Source organism: Mytilus trossulus, chromosome 3, assembly GCF_036588685.1.
Source record: "Mytilus trossulus isolate FHL-02 chromosome 3, PNRI_Mtr1.1.1.hap1, whole genome shotgun sequence".
Classification (NCBI taxonomy): Eukaryota; Metazoa; Mollusca; class Bivalvia; order Mytilida; family Mytilidae; genus Mytilus; species Mytilus trossulus.
The window spans coordinates 72,507,860-72,531,225 of record NC_086375.1 but is presented as its reverse complement, the minus strand read 5'-3'; the positions used below and the strand labels follow the sequence as shown (position 1 = coordinate 72,531,225).

The window sequence follows — 23,366 nt, the reverse complement described above, 5'->3', positions numbered from 1 at the left end:
GGAGCTGAGACTTAATAAGAGGAAAATAACAAAAAGCCTGCTTCATCAACTTCATTTCTTAATCAACAATTGCCTCAAGTGCATTCTTAACATCAGATGACCTGAGAATATATCAAACAAAGATCTTTGGGAAACGATCAATAGATCCCCAGTTAAAAAAGGAAAAATGGCGATGGATAGGGCATACACTGAGGAAGCCAAAGACTAATATTACAAGGCAAGCCTCACAGTTTGAAAATAAACTGACAACGTCATGGCAGTATAGACAAACTATCAAAATAAATTAGAATAATAAAAAGTGTTTACAAATTATATTCCTCCGGAGCGCTTTTCTGAAGTTATCTTCATCATTAACTTTTCAAGCCAACATATGGAAGACTAGGATATATAAAATACAAAACACGTGAAGACCAAAACGGAACATAAAACTACATGCAAACTTTTTGCAGGGTATATTTTGTCTGAGGGAGTTTGAACCCTAGTTTCTTCTTAATTTATATAAGACAATTGAATGAACTTTTATGTATATTATAAAACATGTCAGTACTGCAACACTGACTACTGAGCTGATGATACCCTCAAGGACGTTGAGTCCCCCAGTAGCACTAGAAAATATAAATAGCAATTTTTGTACATCCGAAACTTGGACCCTGAAATCGTTCAAGTTATACAGTTGTGATGTCCTCTATTTCAGACAAAGCGTAGATAGATGGCTGCATCACAGGAAATATAACAAGGTTAAACATAAACTTAAAAGATAAACAGGATGTTATGTACATATAACATATCTATACTTATCTACTTATTGTTTTTAAGAAGACACATAGTAACTGTTTCCTTGCATATACATCATGATGTTGTTCACAAAGGTAAGTATGAACTTTTGTTCTGAAATAAGTTTTGGCAAAATGAAAATAGAGTTTGCATCGTTTCATATTATTGTATACAATACTGAAATCTTAAAATATTTACTATGAAAAAAAGGCAAAGAACCTTTTTTGAAATTATCTTACTTATTTTCTTTTCTTGGTTTAATTGAAAAAACGGCACTTTCAGTGCTATTTGCTATTTCGTGGCCATAGTTATGAAAGCCGGTTAGCGGTCAGAGAATATGAATATAGTTTCAAATGAGAAAAATCATTGACTTGTAAGCCAATCAGTTATGTTTTAAAGTCTTGCGCATTACTTTAAAACTGGTGTGCACGACTTTCACTTCCGTGCGCAAGACATTTTAAAACTCGTGTGCAAGACTTTTTGAATATATATAGCAACAGTTTTTGAAAGACGTGTGAACCAATTTTAAATTGTTGTACGCACGAATTTGAAGACGTGAGCAAAAAATTTAAAAGTCTTGCACACGATAGTTTTTATAATGGGGCGAACCAGATTAAATCTCAGGAAATCTAAGATAAACACTTTATGACTGTAAAGTTGCTCCGGAGTATTTATTACTTTCCATCCCTTTAAAAAATGTGTTATTTAAAATTAAAATATGTATAAATAATCCGTCTCAATTTTGCAGCTTCTGGGTTTAATAATCTTAGCAGCTGATGTTTTGGGAGACGTTCATCCTGTGATCAGGGATCGCAGACAAGGTATTTATATGCATACACAGAACGTGTCTATATTGAATAAATACTACGCTCTATATATTAATGAAAAAATTTCATGTAATTTGAAATTGGTTTTTTTTCGAGAGACAAAACAAAGATAAAGATAGCCAAATTGGTATCCAAATATTAAAATAAATAAGAGCGATTTGAATTGAATTATTTTAAATGTTCTTTAAAGATATTAAAATAACTTTCATGCTCTCATCATTTTTTTCTCCTCAAATACATTTTTCAATACAATAGTTTATCTACACACATGCCTGACATGGATTTTACCCATTTTAAACTCACCATTCACCAATTATATATATATAAGCAGACCTGCATCAATTAAAACCTAAATAAAAGTAAGTTCGAAGAGTGAGGGTTTGAAATGAAATCGTTAAAGTAGTATATGTTAACTTTGAAGAGTATACCTTCTATATTATGTCCAAAGTTGTATCATTTATTAAAACAGAACACATCGTTTACTAATGACAATATCTATGAAAAAAATTGTTTCAATATATATACTTTTATGCGTCACTATTAAACAAAATGTAATTTTGGTTCCAAAAAATAACAGACAGCCCATTATCATATACCAGACAAACAAAAATTATATAATCATTTTGAACTTGTTCTGTCGGCTTTTCAGTTACTTGTATCATATGTTATCCATTTCAGTTGATAGCTGCAGCGAAATGCCAACTTTTGGAGAAAGTGAGTACGACAATACAGAAATTGAAATGATCATTGTACTTGATGTTATTTTCTTCAATGTTTAAAAGCCTCAGCTTTTCAAATCTATTATAATTAAACTATAACGTACTTGCAATTATGAAAAGATTTTAAAGAAACTAAATCATCAATCACGGGCATTAAATGAAAATAAACGCTTTTTTATGCAAATAACAAATATAACATAAAAACTAAATACATGCATGTGGGACAGAGAAGTACCGTGACACGTCTTAATAATGTGAATTCACACTCAAATATAAGAGGAAACAAACGACACAAAAGAAACACAATGTGAAAATGTAACACACACAGAAACGAACTATAATATATAACAATGACCATATTCCTGACATGGTACAGGACATTTTTTAAAGACTAAATTGGTGGGTTGAACCTGGTTGTGTGGCATGCTAAACCTCCCTCTTTTATGGCCATGTTATATATAACATTAAAATGACAACAGAACATTACAGGACAACAATACAAATAAATAGGAGAACACAATTGACAAAGAAACACACGAATAATAGCCAACAAAAGGCACCAGGTTTAAAATTTAATACACCAGAAGTGCGTTTTGCCCACACAAGACTTACTAGTGACGCCCAGATACAAAAGTTTGAAAGCCAAAACAAGAACAAAGTTGAACAGCATCAAGTACCATAATTTCAAAAAAGTTGTGCCAAAAACGGCCAGGGTTTTCTGTTAGGTACCAGAACATCCCTATTATTTAGAATAATTTATACTTTTCAAACAGTAAATTTTATAAAATGACTAGTATAAAGATATAAAAGATATACATGATAAAATTGAAGTAACAACTAATTACAGAAAACAACCTGATACATTCCATAACCCGACAAAATCCCACACAAAAATAGACACACCCAAATTAATCAAGACATCAACGCAAAGTGACGTCACATTTGAAATTGTAAAAAATGTCAAAAGAAAGACGTCACATTTGAATTTGTAAAACAGCACATTAAAAATGAAAAATGACGTCACATTTGAATAAATAAAACTATCTGTCAAAATAAGATAGAATTAGGATTTATTTAATATAATTGTAATGTGTTTTTCAGACACATTCGTGTTCAATGCGATGTAAGTGTAGTGTTAACTCGATATATTTATGTCCAATGAAGTATAAATGTAGGGGTTTACTCGACACATTCTTTTTCAATGAATCATATTTGTAACGTTTTCTTCTTGACACATTCGTGTTCAATGCGATGTAAATGTAGTGTGTTTACTCGATACATTTGTGTTCAACGAAGTATATAATTGTAATGTTATTGTTGACACATTCTTGTTCAATGAAATATATATGTAGTGTGTTTACTCAATACATTCATGTTCAATGAAATATACACATCGGGTGATTACTCGATACATATGTGTTTGGGGGTAGATGGGGTGTTTAAATTCTAATCCATTGAATTTTGAAATAATTTGCCAAAATGTAGTTTATATCCTGCTTGTTAAAAAAATAAAATAAATAATGGGTTACGGGACTTATTTTCATACTACAGGTGGTGCAAAATTGTCAGATTTTGTATAGATTTTGCATGGAAACCCCAATTTTCCACCATAAAACGAAAACTACACCATAGGATTTTGAAATAAAATATGAGAAGAATGCTCCAATATTATGCTTTCAGATAAGAAAAATAATAAAACGGGGTCACCGGACTCGTTTTCTTGCTACATAATAAAATGGGTAAATTACTAACACATTCTACTGTAAAAGTAACACTTAATGAATTATCTTCCCTTACATTTGAGTTGTCTCCCCTTGTTTGGAATGTTGGAAAAAGTTGAATCAAACAAAATTATTAGTTTTTTTTAAAAATACAACCATACATATGATAAAAAATTGCATTTTCTATATTATAATAAAACTTATTACACATGAACTACCAACTAAGCTTAAAATTTGTACATTTTATCAATGATCTAGACCTTGTTTTCTGGTATTTCAAAAATCCAAGGTGGAGGAAGACACCCTGTCTACCTTAATCGGTTTATTATTGCAAACAAGACAACAAATATATGAATTTTAGAAAAATCAGCTCAAAATGTGACTGGAATATATTTGAAGGACGACGCTGTGCGGTTAAAGACGGCGTTAACCAATTGTTAAAGAAAAGAGATGAAGATTGGTCCTGGGGAGAACTTGTACAAGCCGAGGCAATAATTGCACTTCACTTAGCAAAGTACAGAGTATTCAAGAAGACAAAGGCATTTTTATACATCAGTGTAAAACAGATGAATATAGATCTGTTATCCGCTTTATCCAAGTAAACTTTAATTTTTATAGATATCATTTTCCTTTTTACATTTATATTTATAGCCTAACCCCTTCCCAACCTCGTCCTTGCGTGTACTGTCAAATAGTGGGTTAAGATTCAATTCATATACATACCAATAAGATTCCCAGAAGTTACACAAAATGAGTCTTAACTGCATGGAATAGAATTATAAAAAAAAAACTAAATCAATAACGGGTGCAAACCATATAAGATGTCAGTTGTATAGATTGAAAAAATGAGATCAAATAAGCATCATATCTTAAAACTGCTGCATCATTTTCTTTGTATACGATGTCAATATGTCAGGAGACTCTGTCCCTTGTTAGTCATGTAAGTTTTTTTTAATTTTAGTTCATTTAAATGTTTTTGGAGTTAAGTATTCCTTAAATTTTCTCTAAACTAGCTATAAACAGTTGATGGGCCAGCTGAAATCCGCCTCCGAGTGTGGGATTTTCACACTCTGTTGATAATTCATTTTTTTTGGTGGACTTCGGCTTTTTATTGTCCTTTTGGTTATGTTGTTGTCCCTATGACACATTCCCGATGTCCATTCTGAATTTAATTAATATGGCCTATATTATGACAATTTTTGAGATTGATCTGTAATATAAGCTCTTTTTTCTGTAGAGACAATTCTTTGGCCAGTAAGGTGTGGGGACGTGGCAAGCTTGCATATTATGTATTAGGAATGAAAGCGACTTGTCAGGACCCAAGAGATTTTTATGGCCATGACCTGATAGACAAACTCAAAAGCCATTTAACAGTGTCATCCAGTTACCTTGAAAGTAATAAATTTGCCTATTCGTTGATTCTTATAGCTTTGTGTAAAGCTGGGGAGTCTATAGATACTCAAAACTTAGACGCCATATCAACAACCCCAGGATATTACACATTTGGTGTTGGTAAGTTGTTCCGATCTGTTATACAGAATTTTGCCATCTTTATTGAGCATAGTAATACAATATGCAATTCATTGTATTGAGATTTAAAATTTTTGTATAACAGCTAGTTTCAAAGATCATTTTTCAAAATTTTATAAAAATCTTGTCATGTTTTCATACTTTTCAATAGTTTTTATCTAAAAAATAAATAAGAACATGAGTTTTTCATTTTATCTGCTTTTTTTTAGTTTTTTCATTTATGTACTGTCGATTTATAGCATTATCATAAATTGCTTGTTTATTTTTGGAAACATAGCAGCCAACATAATTAATTTATATTCTGTTTCAACAAAATGATAATTTAAGCTCTTCAATTAAAACTTCTCAGATGAAGCCTCTTTGGTATACATGGCCTATCATTGTGTTGGTAATCCATCATACAAGAATGCAGAAAACGCAGCGTTCAATTTTATTCTCCAAGCCAAGAATGAAAATGGAACCTTTGGAAATGAGTACTCAACTGCTCTAGCTGTGCAGGTATATAACTGAATTTACCACATATATAATCAACTTCTTTCTAAAAACAGAATATTTCTGCAAGTATTCGGGACAGTCGCACTGCTGGTGTGTTTGATGAGATATAAAAAAAAAACAGGTGAATACGGGGTACCTGAACCTTACATCCAAACCTTCTAAGATCAGCTTTGCTCAAGAGAGATGTATCTTATCATTCATTTAGTAGAACTTCATTTTTTTTCTAAATCAAAATGTCAAAAACATAATGGTTGATGCAGGTATCAAAGGACTTCAAATTATCAAATTTACAACCTATATACTTCGAACAGTTTCATACCAGGTGAAGATTTAATACAAAGGACTTTAAATTGCGGATTCATTTGCGGTATGATTTTTGTTTAATGTTAAAGACCATACGGCGAACTTTTGTTGCTAACATCTTCGTCATTTTCGTCTCTGGGTATAGTTGTCTCATTGGTCATCATACCGCGTCTTCTTATTATACATATGACATATTGATGGGTATATTAGGTACCAGTCTTGTATTACAACTCCAGTTTCCGGTGCATGTCAAAACATGGAAGGAAACAAAATAGTGCATTTTTTCTGAATTTTTTTCTGAACTCAAATTTTTCTGTTTGATTATAGGTTTATGCTGAATTGAAACAAATATATAGACTTTAAAAAAAATCTTGCATCTTTTGGGGATATCAATCCAGGAAAGTGGAAGGATATCATGTTTACTGGAAGTGGTGCGGCCTAATAAAAATAGCAAACAGAAAGTAGAAAATAAATGTTTTGACTTCAGGATTGCGTAACTTTTTTTTCTTCGTGGCAACACCCCCTTTTTTCGATTAAATCACAATTTCACATTATTACATACATGATACGAACTTGAAATTTATTTTCTATGTAGCATTTTTTATTTTTTTATTTTCAAAGACCAGCTAATTTGCATGTAAGCCTATGGAGCAGTCAATAGACCACTTTCGAGTTCATCCGTCACGGGAAAAAACTCGTCAATTATACGCGCCTTTATCACCGTCATTTGTGCGTTTAGGGGCGTCGTCACTTCCATTCCAATGTTGAGCGAGTGGTTGGAAAACTATAATTCTATATTGTACGAATTATTCGGCAAATTGAATTCTCAAAATTGACAACCAGCACTGCTGTCATTAGGGAATTGTCATTAAGTACCTACAGAACAACCATTATTTCTAGTTTATCCTACACAGTGACGAGACGCTTGATGAACGTAAATAGTGCAGGGATACAGGCGAGCCCCTCGATCTGGTAAATGACGTCATAAAGGCGTGTATAATTGACGAGTTTTTTCCGGTGACGGATGAACTCGAAAGTGGTCTATTACAAGACTGCAACCATTATAAGGACACTTTCTTTATTCTACTTAACACTTTTCTGACGGTTGAAAAATGTTAAAATATTGGATTTTCTACCTTTAAAGGTATACCGTACCAAATGCTTTGCCACAAACTTTTTATTTTCATAATACTTATTAAGCATTTAGGGACTATTTTGACTCACTACTTTTAATCATTCTTGAAATTACCGATATATTTTGAACTTTTATTATCATATAATAATCAAACAGTATTAACTTTTCAATTTTAAGGCAATATTTGCAAGTGGAAATAGGACATTAAGACGACAGGCTAAGACTGGAATAGAGTATATGATTGATTCAATAGGTAATGTTACCATATTTTATAAAAGAGGGATAAAAGATACCAGAGGGAGAGTCAAACTCATAGATTGAAAATAAACTGACAACGCCATGGCAAAAAAGTAAAAAAAACAAACAGACAAACAACAGTACAGAAGACATAATATATTAAACTAAAGACTAAGCTACTCGATCCCCCCTCAAATCTGGGGGTGATCTCAGGTGCTCCGGAAGGGTAGGCAGATCCTGCTCCACATGTTACACGCAATGTGTTGCTTATGTTATTACAAATCTGGTCATCAGTCTAATTCGGTAGGTCACATTCGTGAAAAGGGAAGGGTATGGTAATTACGACATAAGGAACATATTCGATATCATTTGTGAAACTGTTATTCCATAACGGTCAACCAACTTGTGATGGCGTCCGTAAAATTTATGAAGGGATAAAACTATTGAAATAGATAATTCACTGTCAATTACAACATATGGTTTATCACAATTGAAATGTTAAGACAAAAGAAACTGCACCAATTAAGATAAAGCAATTGACAATGGAGGCGATATGTTAAGAGCTATTGAATAAACCAAAAAATAAACCTATTTAATTCTTTCTAAATTATGTATTAAGTTGTATTGATGAGCGAACCAGTTGTTTATATTTTGAAACTTTCGAACTAAAAGGTCATTTATCATGTCACTATGATGTATAAACATGTTTGAAATTTACAAATTTTACATAAACTTGCCATTTCACGTTAAGTTTTGGTCAAAATATATATGTACAAGAGTTTAAACCAAATAGAAATTTTACACACATTATGATCTTTGAAAAATACATATCTTTTTAGTAAAGATATTTTTCTATATATTGTAGAAGGGAGCAAGGGTCCATTTACGTCTCTACTGCTATCAGTGTTACCAGCGATAGCAAGAAAATCTCTTCTAGATATTGGATTATGGCAATGTCCATCAACAGGACAAGGTGAAGCATTGTGATACAAGTACTTTTTAGTTTATTGAGTGATTCATTCACTTTTGACATTTAATCGTCTCTTGAGAAAACATATAGGAGGAAATTTTCTTTATTCTACTTTTACACTAATTATCTGTCGGTTGAAATGTTCATATATTGGATTTTGTACCTTTATTTTCTTTATTGACATGATAGTGTACGAATGTATGGAATTCGAAAATTTACATTTTCAAAGTCATATAATGCGGCCAAATCAATTGTGTTGCCTTAACGGATTAAAATTCGGATTGTCTTTCTTTGTATATGTCTGATGTAACGTGTAATTTCATTTCCTAGTTTCATTCAACTTGAAACGTTTTTTGACAACTATTCACACCACTGGGTCGATGCCACTGCTGGTGGACGTTTCGTCCCCAAGGGTATCACCAGCTCAGTATTCAGCACTTTTGTGATGACATAAATATCAATTATATGGTCATTTACTTAGGATTTTCTTATCCTAGGCATAGATTACCTTAGCCGTATTTGGCATAACGTTTTTGAATATGGGGTCTCAATGCTCTTCAACTTTGTACTTCTTTGACTGTATAACTGTTTTGAACTGAGCGTCGCTGATGAATCTTATGTAGACAAAACGCGCGTCTGGCCTATTAAATTGTAAGCATGGTACCTTTGAAAACTAACTATATCTTAAGTAAAAAATGTGTTTATATTTATCTATTATTACCTGTCTGCATCATTAATGCTTTGAAAAAAATAGTTTTTGTTTGACATAGACATAATAAAAATAAATAACAAAATTCTCAAGCTGTACATTTAATGATCTACCCTTTATAATATGATTAGACAAGTATTTATACGAACTTTGAGTTCATGATAAAATTGATAAAAAACATATCTGTAAACTTGTTTGTATTGATATAGAAAATCGAAAATTTTCTTTTTTAAACCATTACCTTTTGTTTTAGGCACTACAACTCCTTCGACGCCAACCTTTCTTATTGGAATAACTGTATTCAATAACATAACCGCCAATGACTACGATCAAACTTGGTCAGCTCCTCTACAACAAGGACAAACTTTGTTTGATGCTCTTGTTAATCTTAACAATACAGATATGACATTTAGGTACGTTTCATCGCGTTATGTTAGTTTTTTTAATACTTTTTTTCTACGTTGTCTAATCTACAAGCATCAACATCATTATAATCAGTTAATGATAATTATTATCATTTCAGTATCCTTCGAATGTTCACATTGTTAATCCGATGCCTGAAATATACATTATTTGTTCATTTGTTAAATAAAACAGTCAATGAAAATCACATGACAAACGTTACATTAATAATATAAAGTTGGTAAAAACTTCCCGTCTGTGTAAATGTATATAACTACGATATTTGAAGTTTCTTGTATTCATATGGATGCTTTATTCAATTTTCTGTATGCATCATAAACTTGTATGTCTTAATGTTTAAAGTTCACTTTGCTGTTAGGAAATTATATTACTATGATTTATGTATATTTATCAGTCGATACTTGATTTTTCTTCTTTTTTCTCCCGCTTAAAGTTTCAAAAGCAAAACTACAACATGGGGTCAATATATCACTACTATCAACCTAATGACAGCGTCAACTGACAACAGACAGTACTGGCAAATATTAGGAACAGACGGTAATCCGTTGCAGTATGGTAATTCTAACTTTTTATTTCAAATGTTGAAACACATGATTTATTTCATGACAATAGTGATCATACTGTCGTGAATAAAGAAGTAGGTCCGGAGTAGATCATACGTAATGGCAACACACAACATGACCAATCATTGATGCTTTTCTAAAATAATCTTCAGCAGAAGCCTTGTCGCCTCTTTTTCTTTAGTTTCGTCAATGTAGTATAAAAAGAATTTATCAAATGGAAGAGTCAAACAAATAATTTTGAAAATATGAAATATAAAAAAAAAATTGTCTTATTACAGAAAATTGATAGCCCTGAATGCATATTTAAAAGGTTATAAAAAGTAGTTTCATATTCTTAAGTATTAATTTCATTTTAAAGACTTGTATTTTCATGATTAGATAGTGATAATCATTGTTATTAGAAGAACAATAATAATAATAATACCTGATGATTACTCATCAGTGATAATCATTATCATATATAATGCAAATTACTTACATATATCTTTGTCTTTTTAGGAGCAAGTCAAACATTTCCAAGCCAGGGTGATAGATACACCTTCAAATTTACCATATGGTGAAAAAAATGTGACAGAATTGCTTTCCATGCATTTTCTGGCACAACTGTTTAAGAAGGTGTTGTCAAATATGAAGGTCTATATTTGGATGTTTATTTACCATCCTAATAAATAATGCAACACTTAATTCTCTTATTATTATAGACTTTCGAGGGAAAAAAATATTTAAAAAAATCTAAGGTAAGTACAGCGAGAAAAATCCATAAAACCTGACATAATAAAACGCTGGACTATATTAACTAACAACGAAACGAATTAAAAAAAAAACCGTCAAAGTCCTGACTGGATTCCGAAAAAATAGTGGGTTAAACCTGGTTCATTCCAACCTCAACCGCCGTCTTGCATGACAGTAGTTGACAGTTCCATTTTATGGACAAAATTTTGAAAGCGACCCAGACAAACGTAATTAAAATTCAGCAGAGAAAACTATGCTCACGTATATCACAGGAATACAACTCAACTGACTTTAACAAAAATCAAAACTAAAATTTTGTAAAAAAAAAAGATATAATCTTACTACATGTACTCCTTCCGACAAAGTCATTATAATTACCTGACTATGCGTTATTTTATTCATTGACATTTTGTCCAAGGTTATAATTTTCTTTCTGATATTGTTCTACATCTCCCCTCCTATTTTAAAATATTGAATTCATGTCATGTCATAGATTAAATTTATTCATTCAGTGTATATTTTTTCGTGTTTTCGTTTATATGTCTTTTAGATTGAGTTACACCATTTCAATAAATATTTATATAGTGCATCTTTCTATATTGTAATGTAAAATCAATATTTCAAGTTAGGGTGAAGGTTGTCGGCTGTTTGAATTTTTAAACCTGCTGCATTTGTTTACGCCTGTAATAAGTAGGGAACCTAGTTTTCAGTGGTTGCCGTTTATTGGTGTGGTTCATTAGTGCTTCTCGTTTCCCTTTTTTTATATAGATTACACCGTTGTGTTTTTTCTGTTTGAATTGTTTTACACTAATCATTTTTGGGGCCATTTATAGCTTGTTATTTGATGTGAGCCAATGCTCTGTGTTGAACGTCGTACTTTAACCTTTAATTGTTTGCTTTTTACACATCGAGACTTCGAAATAGAGTTGTCTCATACCACATCTTCTAACTTCTATATACAAATAATACATACAGTCAAACTTAATAACAAGATGTATACAATTTACCAATAAAGTACAAATTAAGTAAAATATATATGCAACATGAAAACAAGACTATAAAAACCTCATGTGTCCGACCCGCCTCTACGGATCCAATTGCATCAGGAACGCCAAAAGGAAAAAAATCGAGTTGGATGCACAAATACCAAGTCACATTAAAAAGTCATGTCAACAAAAGGAACATAACAGTACAGCAATTATTAAAAGGACGGGACGTTCTGGAGAAAATCCTGCCTCATTATTGTTTTGCTCAGACACCGGTGACTCGTTCCAAAGAATGCGTAACAGCTGCTAGCCCTTCAATATCTTATTAATCTTTAGAACAGAAGTGCATATTAATGCGATCCAAGCACTAATGTTTGGCAGAAAGGGTTGGATTGTAAATGGGAAGAACATTATCAATATACATGTGTGTGAAATTAAATGATCTAGCTTCGTTAATCTTTTTTATTTTTCGTAAGTATCTGAAGGAACTCCGACACATATGAAAAAGATGTGATCATTTAATTCCAATAGGAGTGCCGACAACCTGCTGAAATGTTAACCACCAAATTCCAAAAAATATTGTCAAAGAAAAACTCCAGTATACTGATCACTTGTTCTTCAACGTAGCATGTTAACAAAATATGCCGAATTGAATGAAACGCAATATAATATGTAGCGTTTGTTCCCAGAAATGTGGATTATCTTTTTTATACGGGTTCCAGTTTTCCATGTGGTATTAGTTATCAAAGGTACCAGAATTATAATTCAATAGGTATGCTTGTGCAAAGGGTGTTAACAATTTATCATAGACGATTCCTTATTAGAACATGCAGATAGGCTAGCAATGTACCGATGTGTCTGTACGGAGCTTTGTGTATCGAACACAAACAAGGTGAGTCATTAGACGTGTTATTCAATGGGGCCACGAAGGACTTGTCAAGATATCATCCTTAATATATAAATGATAACAATTGCATGTAGAAAAAGTTTCTAACTTTATTCTTATTCTGTAGGACTTTGCTCATTGACGAAGGCCGTACGATGACCTATAGTAATTAATTTCTGTGTTATTTTGGTCTGTTGTGGAGAGTGGTCTCATTAGCTATCATGCCACATCTTCTTTTCTATATCAATAATTATATACGCATTTAACAATATAGAAATAAAGATTTTATTTTGATAATGATGTTGAAACAATATTCCTTTAAGGAATCAAATGTAAATAGTGTGGATTTTTAAAGATGTTTGCATTCACATCCGGTAGGACCACAATATGAAGCAGCTTGGTTTGGTTCCCAGTTTGGATCTAGCTGATTTAAAATTTGTTCTACCTTTGCCACTGTTACTTGGTTTGTACTTGCCACTTGCGTCAAACAAGGACAAAAAGAGTAATCCTTACAGGTTTTTAAACTATTTTGTATTCCGGAAGCAAGCTCTTTCAGTTTTATAGCGTCGGTAATCAACTTACTGTAATCAGATGATGTAACAAGAGAACAGTCGGGTCGGAAGGGTTCTAAGTTTATAAAATCGTATGTTTGTTTGGATGGATATTCTTCCGATATCATACATATGACATCTCTATCAGTAACTGAACTTCCAAATGCTGCAACATCTGAATCGCTTACACCAAGATAAGCATTATGGACAGCATCTAAAAGTCCCGTAAGAGACTCTTCTGTTATTCCATTCACAGATTTGATGACAATTTGTCGCATTAGTGTAGATTTTCTTTTCAACAATGCGTCAGACGAAAGGTCTTGAAATGCTGTATTATTTACCTCACATCGTGGACGAAATGAATCTAAAGGGAAATAATCGTATTCTGATATATCAGCACGTAAAATAGATACGGTGCATACCAAATCTTTTGATGTCAACCGATTGCCAAAGTTTTTCATAGTCTGTGATGAACTGAATTGCAAGATGTTTTTAACATCAGCAAAAATGTCTGAAACAGGTTCACTGTTTTCTGATTTAGATAGCGTATTGTTATACAATACCAGACGGGCCCTCATCTCGTCTTCAATGACAGTCATATTATTGTCTACATCTTTAAGAAAATCTAAGACGGCAAGCTGGTTTGAGGCTAGTGACGTTTGAACCAGTTTATTAAAGTCAATGTTAAACAATGGACCATTTGCATCCACTGGAAGTTTTGCTAGTCCTACAACGTCAGAAAAGTTACTGTTTTGTGACGCATTTATCATTAAAACTTTAAATGGTAAAGTGATATTCTTAAAAATATCAATCGTGTCATTCCATATTATAGCTGTTTCCTCTTTTTCATTGCGAAGTTGAGTTAAGTTGCTTTTCAAGTTGTCATGGTACATTTGATAATTTGCACGGGCCTTTTCCATTTCAATGGCAACATTGCTCCATTCCTTGACTGTGACATATTGCATAATGCCATCACCAAGCATACCTATTCCGGTCATTATACCTTGTGACCATGAAAGCTTATAATTTTTTACAAACTTTGACCTTACAGCTGGATTCGTTATGAACTGTTTTATGCCATTCATCTTTGCAATGGGCTTTCTAAAGGTATGGGCAAGTTTACCTTTAAAGCCTTTCCAGTTATTAATTCTTTTCCATTTTTTTATGCTTGCTCCAAAATCACGTACATTCTGCCCAAAGTTTTTTGCCATTTGTTTAAAAGCTTTTGGCACAAGTTTTAATTTCTGAATAGTTCCTCTCTTTGTCGCCACGTCAATTTCATTGTTCCCCATTCGGTCCCATAATGATGCTTGTGTTGTTGCAAGAATGTCTTCGTTACTAACCATGTTATATGCATTTTGAAATGATTTAGTAAACTTACTGACGGCTGCTTCCACTAGATAATGAACTGCTAAGCCTATAAGAGCGTTTTGTTTATGAGTTGCCAACATTTGGCTGAGGTCGGCAAGTGTGTATTCAAGTTGTCCCATTACGCTATTTAGGTATAGATCGAATGTAAGATTATTGATTGACGACGAGGCGGGTAACTTAAATTCAAGTTGTGCTACCAAAGATTCCTCGATATCTTGCAGAGATTCAACAATCTGAATAGTATGGTTTATATAATATGATATATAAGCGTTATTTGTTGTTGCTGTTTTCAAATCGAAGTAGTTCTTCTTGGCCAGTATATACTCCTGTTCGTATTGACTAACCATACCCTTTATTATATTGTCAAGACGTTTGATTTCATCTCTGTTAGTGCAGATACTTTTGTAGTATATACACCCATCTGGAATCAAACATATGAACATTGAATTTAGATGTATAAAATCTAATGACTTTTGTTATGATGCATATAAAACAGTAAAAAAACGAAAACTGCAAAGTTATTCAAAACGACGAAAGCATACACATCAAAGAAAGGAAAGAGCCAATGACGACCATATTTGGTTCATAATTTACTGTATAATGGGCAGGTTTTTGTTCAAACTAAAGGTCTAATATGGTCATATATTATGTTCTTATTTATTTTCTGGTAAAAGAAAAATTGTAGCAATTACGAAAAATGTTCAATCCCCTATCATACATATCCTTATGATTGGTAGGTGCATTAAAAAGGTTTTTAGTTGTTTACTCCGAACACGTCTAATGTTTTTTTTTTTTTAATGTTAATAATCAAATATTAATAGCTTCTTTAGTATTTGTATTGTACTGTATGGCATTGAAAATAAAAAAAAGCTATAGAAGGGTACGTTTGTTGTTTGTGTCACTGGGTTACTGTCTCTTGGCAAATTTCAAGTTTCATCTATTTATTCTTATCAATAAGCTCTCTATGTGATAATTATTATTGATATTTATCGCTAGTTTATCATTTTTCCTTTGATCTTTTTTGTGATAATTTTTCATGTAACTCGCTTGAGATGAAATATTATCGCTAAGGAGGCACGTGGCGTTGCTAATAAAATTTACATAAAATTGACAACGTCGTCATATGTAAAACAGAGATAAACAGATTAGCATTGGTCATCTCAACTCGATTGCTTTTCTAGCTTTCGCCGTTCAGGCTCAAGCGAGAAACCCAATCTGGTTGAGATGATCAACGATAATTAAACAAGTTTTTAGCACTAATATACAGGCGAATAAATGCCACTTCAGGGATAATGAATGAATTTACCTGATATTGCAGCTCCGAGCACAAGTCCTAGGCTTGTTGTTCTAAGCAACATTGATGTGCCTGTAACTAAAATAAAAATATACATGTTAAATTTACGTGAATTAGAGACTCTGAAGAGCCTCTGTCGAAATAGTCCTGTAATTTCAAAAAGACATTTGTCTGAACGCGAATCATTTAATACATTGTTTTATATTAGTCTTCCAATATTGAGCATCATGAGCCATACAAAAATCCTGGAGTAGGAACCCAACAGTTCTTGAATAGAAATAACTTGAAGGAGTGCAAAAACTTATAAACACTATAATTCAAAAAATATGATTGTAATACTTACATAATAGGGCACCCCATCCTCTTCTATAACGATGTAAGAGGACTTGGTTATCTGAAACATTATGAAAAGTTTATATTATTATGTTTGGAAGTAAAAGCGATTTCTGAAAAAAGCTGTTAGTTCTTGAAGATTATCTTTAACTATGGTGAAACAATGATTGCATATATATATATATATATATATACAACTCGTCTAAACATCAACCCAACAATGTTAGATCTGTAAATTTGCTTTCGCAAATTTTTGGTTCTTCCCTCGCCGGGATTCGAACCCATGCTACTGTGATATCGTGACACCAAATCGCCTGCACTGCAGTCGTCCCGCTAGACCACACGACCACCTGGGCTCTCAAAAAAAGAGCTTCGGTGGCCATATGTTACCTTTCCACGTCAGTTTTAATCTAGCGGCGTACTACAGTACATGATATATTAGGCATGAAGATGTTATTGTTACAGATCAGCTAAATTATCTATAGTAAAGGATCCTACAAATTAATGTAAGATACAGTCACAGAAAATAATTATATTCATAAGTACGTCTGAGTCAGTGACAACCCTACAACAGATGTGTCCATCGGATCGCCATCAATGATGGTGATACATGGCTGTGTACATAATGTATATACAACTCGTCTAAACATCAACCCAACAATGTTAGATCTGTAAATTTGTTTCCTACTCCAGGAAATTCAATATATATATTGTATATATTACATTGATAATTACAACCTTTATAATATCTATATCGTTACGAAATCCGTCATGTGTTTTTTTAATTCCTGTTACAAATCATTGTTTACTCTTGCGTTACAATATACCAGTCATGCCAGTTTGAACTTTAAATATTCTCGTACTTAAAATGTTTCCTGTCACCTACCTTGGCTATCAGCAATCCTCACGTCAGAAACTTTCTTTTGTAAAGCATTTGCTGTTGATGAAAAATAAATTAGATATTTTATATATTATTATAAGTTTTGTCATTTTCAGCAAAAGGTTCAGATTTGGGCAATTAAGGTGGCTCGGGCCTATTCGAAATTTCTATCAGAAGTGCTGTATTTTTTGTTATTTTATTCTTTACAGAAAGTGAATCAAATTGGTTGAAAAAATAGGGGGTCACGGACCATTTAAGCTCAAAATTTTACTTTCAAACAGCCTTTAACAGGTATGTAAAGGGACTTTTTTCAATGTCATTTTGACCCTTTATTAAATACGGATAACAACGAAAATATTCTATTAGTCACATAACTACAATGATTTAACATTTCTAATCAATCAAAATATTTAAAAAAAATAATCATCGAATTAAGACAAATTCTTTGGTAATTCATGCGTGAAATTATGCGCAGTCGAATAGTCCCGATCCACCTTAAACATAAAAAGGACAAGATATTACAGCGATTTGTATTGTCATATAAAAGCAGGGTTGAGGTAAAAAATTAATAGTGACAGCCAAAAATAGACGCAATTAAGGTTTCATTCTAAATTCACAACTACAAAACATCATCTAAAAATGTTTCTACATCTGTACAATTTAAGATAATGCAGACTTGTTTATCAAAATTAATTGCTCTTTTTAGAACAATTAAAAGAATAAAATGTTTTATTCATAACTTCTACGTTATTTAAACAGATATAGCCGTCTTCGGAGCTGACGTCTCGCAGGTAGGAGAAGCCTACATCTAATTTATTCATTATAATGGCAATTAGGCGAGTGATATTCAGACCTAAAAAATATTTTTAATGCACCTATCTAACACACAGCTATATTATATATCATTCGAAAGGAAAAAATGTGTAGATTCCATTTTTCCCGGTCGTAAAAACGAAATATGGTGCACTTTTTTTTAAATTGGGATAAAAGGTCATTCATAAAAAAATGAAAGACAATCACTTTTGTAGAATTATTGTTCTACAAATAATAACTAATTCAAATTTTACTTTACATGATACTATGATAACGTCTCTCTGATTCTTAGTTGCATATCGTTCATGGTTTGGCGATATTTGACGTCATTTTGACGTTTTCACTCTGCTATAGGTAAAACGGTACTTTCTACAAAAACGACGTATAATTACAAATATTTGACCTTAAATGTGTTAATATTTGCTATAATTGATGGTGTGCCATGCTAAATAAAAAAATATGATGAAATATTTGGAAGTTGGACGAGTAAAAGGGGAGAAAACAACGCAATAAAGAAAGTAAAAAGTAGACGTCTTTGTCACATCAATAGTGACAGTAGTCTCTTGTTTGTTAACAGCCTACAAACCGTGTCAAGATAGGAAATAACTATCTTACATGTTTAATACAACCACAAGCAAAGTTTAAAAGGATATGTGAATCACATTTTAAGTCTGTCCGTCCGTCAGTCCCCTAACTTAAACATGTATATAGATATACAGTTGATCCAAAAACCAATGATTTCAAATATGAAATGCATTGCCTTGAACTATAGAACTGATGTTTACCACACTTAGTTCAGAGATGTATTATGGGATAGCACGTGGTTCTTCATAAATTAAATCAGTTCATTTTAACAGTGGCATTGACATTTGAGCCGTCAAGTTTTCAAACATTGTTTGATTCGTTCTTGTCTAGTTTGTGTCCGGTCCATATATTTTGAACCTTTGAACCAGGGTTTTCCAACTAAGTATGCATATACATCATATAAAAGGGGATGGTCATAAACTAAAATCAGGTCACTATGATATGGATCCAATCATAATGGAGTCCTATCCGCGACATATATAGCTGCACAAATAAGGTTTTTAAAATTGTCAAGGGCCTTTTATAGCCGACTATGCGGTATGGGTTTTTGTTGAAGGCCATACGGTGACCTACAGTTGTTAATGTCTGTGTCATTTTGGTCTCTTATGGACAGCTGTTTCATTGGCAATCATACCACATCTTCTTTTTTATATTTACCAAACTTCAGATACAGAAGTCGGTTTACAAAAAAACTGAAGACAAGATTTATCGCAAGTAAACTGAACTATTCATGACTTGCGACCAGCTTAAGTCGTAAGATTTGTTGTGAAACTGACCCTAGATGCAAAACTAGAATATGGTGATTTACAAACTAAACTTAGGCTTCACGATGACCCTTGTTTTGACACTTGGGATTATATACTTTACAAACACTTTAATTTCTTAAACTAAGATATATAGAGATATTTATCATCTAATATGAATTTGCGGGATATAGTTCGGCTTAACTTATATATTGGTTTTATTTGTCATTCTGGAGGATTTTCTGTGAATAATCTATTTCTTTAAAGAAACGAAATAAATCTAATTTATTACAAATAATGCAATTTTCTATTTTTTGATTTTTAACAATATAAGACAGTCGAAATTCATGTTTTAAAACTGAGCCTGTGAAGCTTTGGCTTTACTGGAACAATTTTTGATACTTCCCTGTTACTGACATAATTCTGTGTAACAGATGCTTACAATGATTTCAGTACATGTACAAGTTCCCTAATGCATATTTTTTTCCTTCACAAGAACAAATTTATTAAATCCTGAAGAAAGTATGAAGAATTAAGACCACTTTTGTCATCCGTACTCATACTTAAGTATTACTGCCATATTAGTTTGTTATGACGCCATGTCTTTGTATGCCAGCTTTCAGAACATGTAGTTTGATGATGATGCACTTGGTTGTAGGCGTGACACAATGACAATCTTTTTGGTTTGAAGTCTGATATCATGTAGCTTATTCAAATCGTGATTAGACTTATACATACGTATTTTTGGTTTCGGACACTTTAGAGCTTTCTTTCAGCACCGATCTACATGTCAATATGAATTTTGATTAACTTGTGATAGACCCGCTATCTATTGATGATTTCGAAAGCGTTAAAAGAGAGTTTTCTTAGAAACACAGATAGATGATGAGCTATATAACTTGTAAGAGCATGAACTGCTGGCAAAGGTACATATGTTTTAATAAAAGAAAACTATACATGCACAAGAAACATGGTGCATCGCCAACCACAATTTACACTGGTTATAGAACTCGTAAACAGCACACAATTGTTCCATGTCTACAATATAACGAAGTGTCAGATCATCGTTGACCCTCTGACATTACTCCTTTTAAATTGTTAATCTGTATTTAGAATAAAAAGCCTGATGATATCACTTTATAAGCCCGGTACCTTTGATAAGTATGGTTAAAATGACACTATGATCTCTGTATACCAGAGACTAAATGCTTTGAGGTAAACAACAATAGCTTATCGTATGGCATAAAACAAGACGCAATAGCAACACCGTATAAGCTATAAAGGTTCTAAAACAATTTTAATAAGATACCCAAAAGCTTGATTCATGCTCAAAACTACAAACAAAAGCAAAAATCAAAAAAGGACTACTAACGACAACCCTAATGAATAACAAATCAATTTGAAAGATATTAGGCATATGATCGCTTGTTTATGTTAGACACATGTTTCGTCGACATAAAACTCATCGGTGACGCTCGAACCAAGTAAAACTTCGAAGAATATCTAAAAACACGTAACCCTATTTGAAATACAGCTTAAGTAATATATATACCCCCTGAGGTAGAACATTTATTGTATTTCAAATATCTACGAAGAATTCAAAATTGTCAACTGAATGAATAGATATCCCCATATATTAAAGTATTTATAGCATGTCAGCATACAGGTTCTTGGCGTGGCCCTAGCACATACACTATGCTTCCTCTAAAATACTGACCAAATTTGTACCATCGATAAGTCTACCGTATGCGATAGTTAAAACGGTAGGAAATTTAAAAGGTGGACATTTCTCACGTTCAAGTTCATGGTGAAAATATCAGATTTGACACCTTTTTACGTATTTTTAGTTGCAAAACTAAAATGTGCATTGATCCAATTGAAAAAGAAGTATTTTTCAATAGTTTTTCATAATCTCTGCTTTTTGTAAGTGCAAATTGACTAAGAAAAGTAAGATATTGGTTTTCTATACCAAGAAAAAAGCATTTGACATTTCATCTTCTATTGTCCTTTTAAATTTTTTTTATACTTTGCTTAATATAAGAACAAAAAATGCCTTCGTGGTTATTCATACTCTTTTTCGAAGCGTTTAGGTCCATTAACTTGAAGAAAATTAACAGAGAAAGCGATTTCGGAAATTTGATTGAAAAGGGGGAGTGTGTAAAAAATGTATAAAATCCAGAATAATACAGTGATAATGATATGTTTTCAACAAGTAATGAACTCTTGAATAATACGAACATCATTAATTTTGGTTTCGAGCTGAAAATATCTAAGAAATCCAAAAAAAAAATGAAAAATGGCACCATTTTTATGAAAAAATAAAAAATTGTTACAAATTGTTTTTTTTTCGCAAAGATTACTTCTTTTATTTTTGAAAAGTATTTTTTTATACATTGACATGTTAAACGTACATAATTTCTGCATTGTGACAACAGAAAATAAAGCTATATGTTAATTTTTTCACGCTTCAACACTGTTGGTCATTTTTCAATTTGAGATTATTTTTCGATTTTAATTCAATTTTTACAAAAATTGCACCGTACGATTTTTTTACGACCGACCAAAAAAGGATGTTCAGATATTATGCTATAACATATAAAAAATTCAGCTGTGTGTTAGGTGGGTGCATTAAAGTCACTAACTATGCGTCTTTTCTGGAAATGTCACTCGCCTAAATGCACATTTACATTTTTTTTAAATCATTTTTGGATTGACAACAAACAAGTAAAGTGAAAGTATTATAACAACGACTATTTGTTTATTTTACAATTTACTATACAAATGAGCGAAATGATGAGAACACCAATCACAGAAATATACTAAAATCTACTAAGTATTTTCATTAATAATTACAACCTGTCCTTTATAAAATTGATAAGAAAAAATACATTACCACTGCAGGCAATTATAATACATAGTAACCACACTACTTTCATCCACATTCCAAAGTCTACAATAGCAAAATGTAAAAGATAGTCAAAAATTAAAAAAAAGCAAATAAATAATATTAATAATAACACTAACTAACTGAAAATTTCAAGTGAAAGTAAGATTGTATTCCGCAAGTATTGTATGTGTTGAATCAAATTGTTATAAAATCTTTTGAATGTCATTCTTTATAAACTTCAAAATATTGGTAACTCAGTAAAGTATAAACTAGTTTGCTTACCTTTGTGTAGAAATTATTAAGTTAAAAATGAATGTTAAAAATATTGTATCATATTTATAGGGAAATAGTAATTGTAAATATAACAATATCCTTGATAAATATCTGTTATGACAAATGACCACACCAAATAAATATCTGTTATGACAAATGACCACACCAAATAAATATCTGTTATGACAAATGACCACACCAAATAAATATCCGTTTGACATCTATTTGACGTAAAAGGTCATTAAAAATTGGAAAATAAACCACAAATAAAAGTGCTTATAAAGATGTTTTCCTTGGATTGGAAGAAAACATTACTCATTGAATGTTTGTAAATAAAGATATCCGGTCATTGTAACATTGACGTAAATACATTCATGAGGGAATAATATTTTCCATGAGGTAAACAAATTTAGCTACAAGTTCACGAACCCCTGTAGACATTTTATAACAATGTCCACAACTTTTATGGATCCAGCTTCGGACTAGGACGGGACAATTTGACAACATTAGAATATATATATATCAGGTTATAGAGCAAATAAATATTAAACTTTGAATCAGTTAGTTTTTAAAAACACTTTGAGAACATTTTAGCATTTGAACTTTAATCATTCTGACTTTGTAAT

General features: G+C 32.0%; 2 protein-coding genes across 2 annotated transcripts; one reads left to right on the top strand and one right to left on the bottom strand.

The window, feature by feature from the left end:
- Positions 1 to 729: 729 nt before the first annotated feature.
- On the top strand, positions 730 to 11,090 carry LOC134712330 (cobalamin binding intrinsic factor-like). The gene is made up of 11 exons (XM_063573772.1): positions 730 to 869; positions 1,523 to 1,595; positions 2,280 to 2,315; positions 4,441 to 4,639; positions 5,279 to 5,553; positions 5,921 to 6,069; positions 7,682 to 7,757; positions 8,607 to 8,714; positions 9,674 to 9,833; positions 10,277 to 10,398; positions 10,905 to 11,090. Exons 1-11 carry the CDS (start codon positions 852 to 854, stop codon positions 10,964 to 10,966), a joined length of 1,278 nt encoding a protein of 425 aa, XP_063429842.1. The 5' UTR covers positions 730 to 851; the 3' UTR covers positions 10,967 to 11,090.
- A 2,181-nt stretch (positions 11,091 to 13,271) lies between these two features.
- LOC134712329 (uncharacterized) lies at positions 13,272 to 22,869 on the bottom strand. The gene is made up of 6 exons (XM_063573771.1): positions 22,750 to 22,869; positions 22,474 to 22,530; positions 17,446 to 17,496; positions 16,570 to 16,620; positions 16,239 to 16,304; positions 13,272 to 15,353 (listed from the first exon to the last, which is right to left on the bottom strand). Exons 2-6 carry the CDS (start codon positions 22,520 to 22,522, stop codon positions 13,360 to 13,362), a joined length of 2,211 nt encoding a protein of 736 aa, XP_063429841.1. The 5' UTR covers positions 22,523 to 22,530; positions 22,750 to 22,869; the 3' UTR covers positions 13,272 to 13,359.
- Between the last annotated feature and the right edge of the window lie 497 nt (positions 22,870 to 23,366).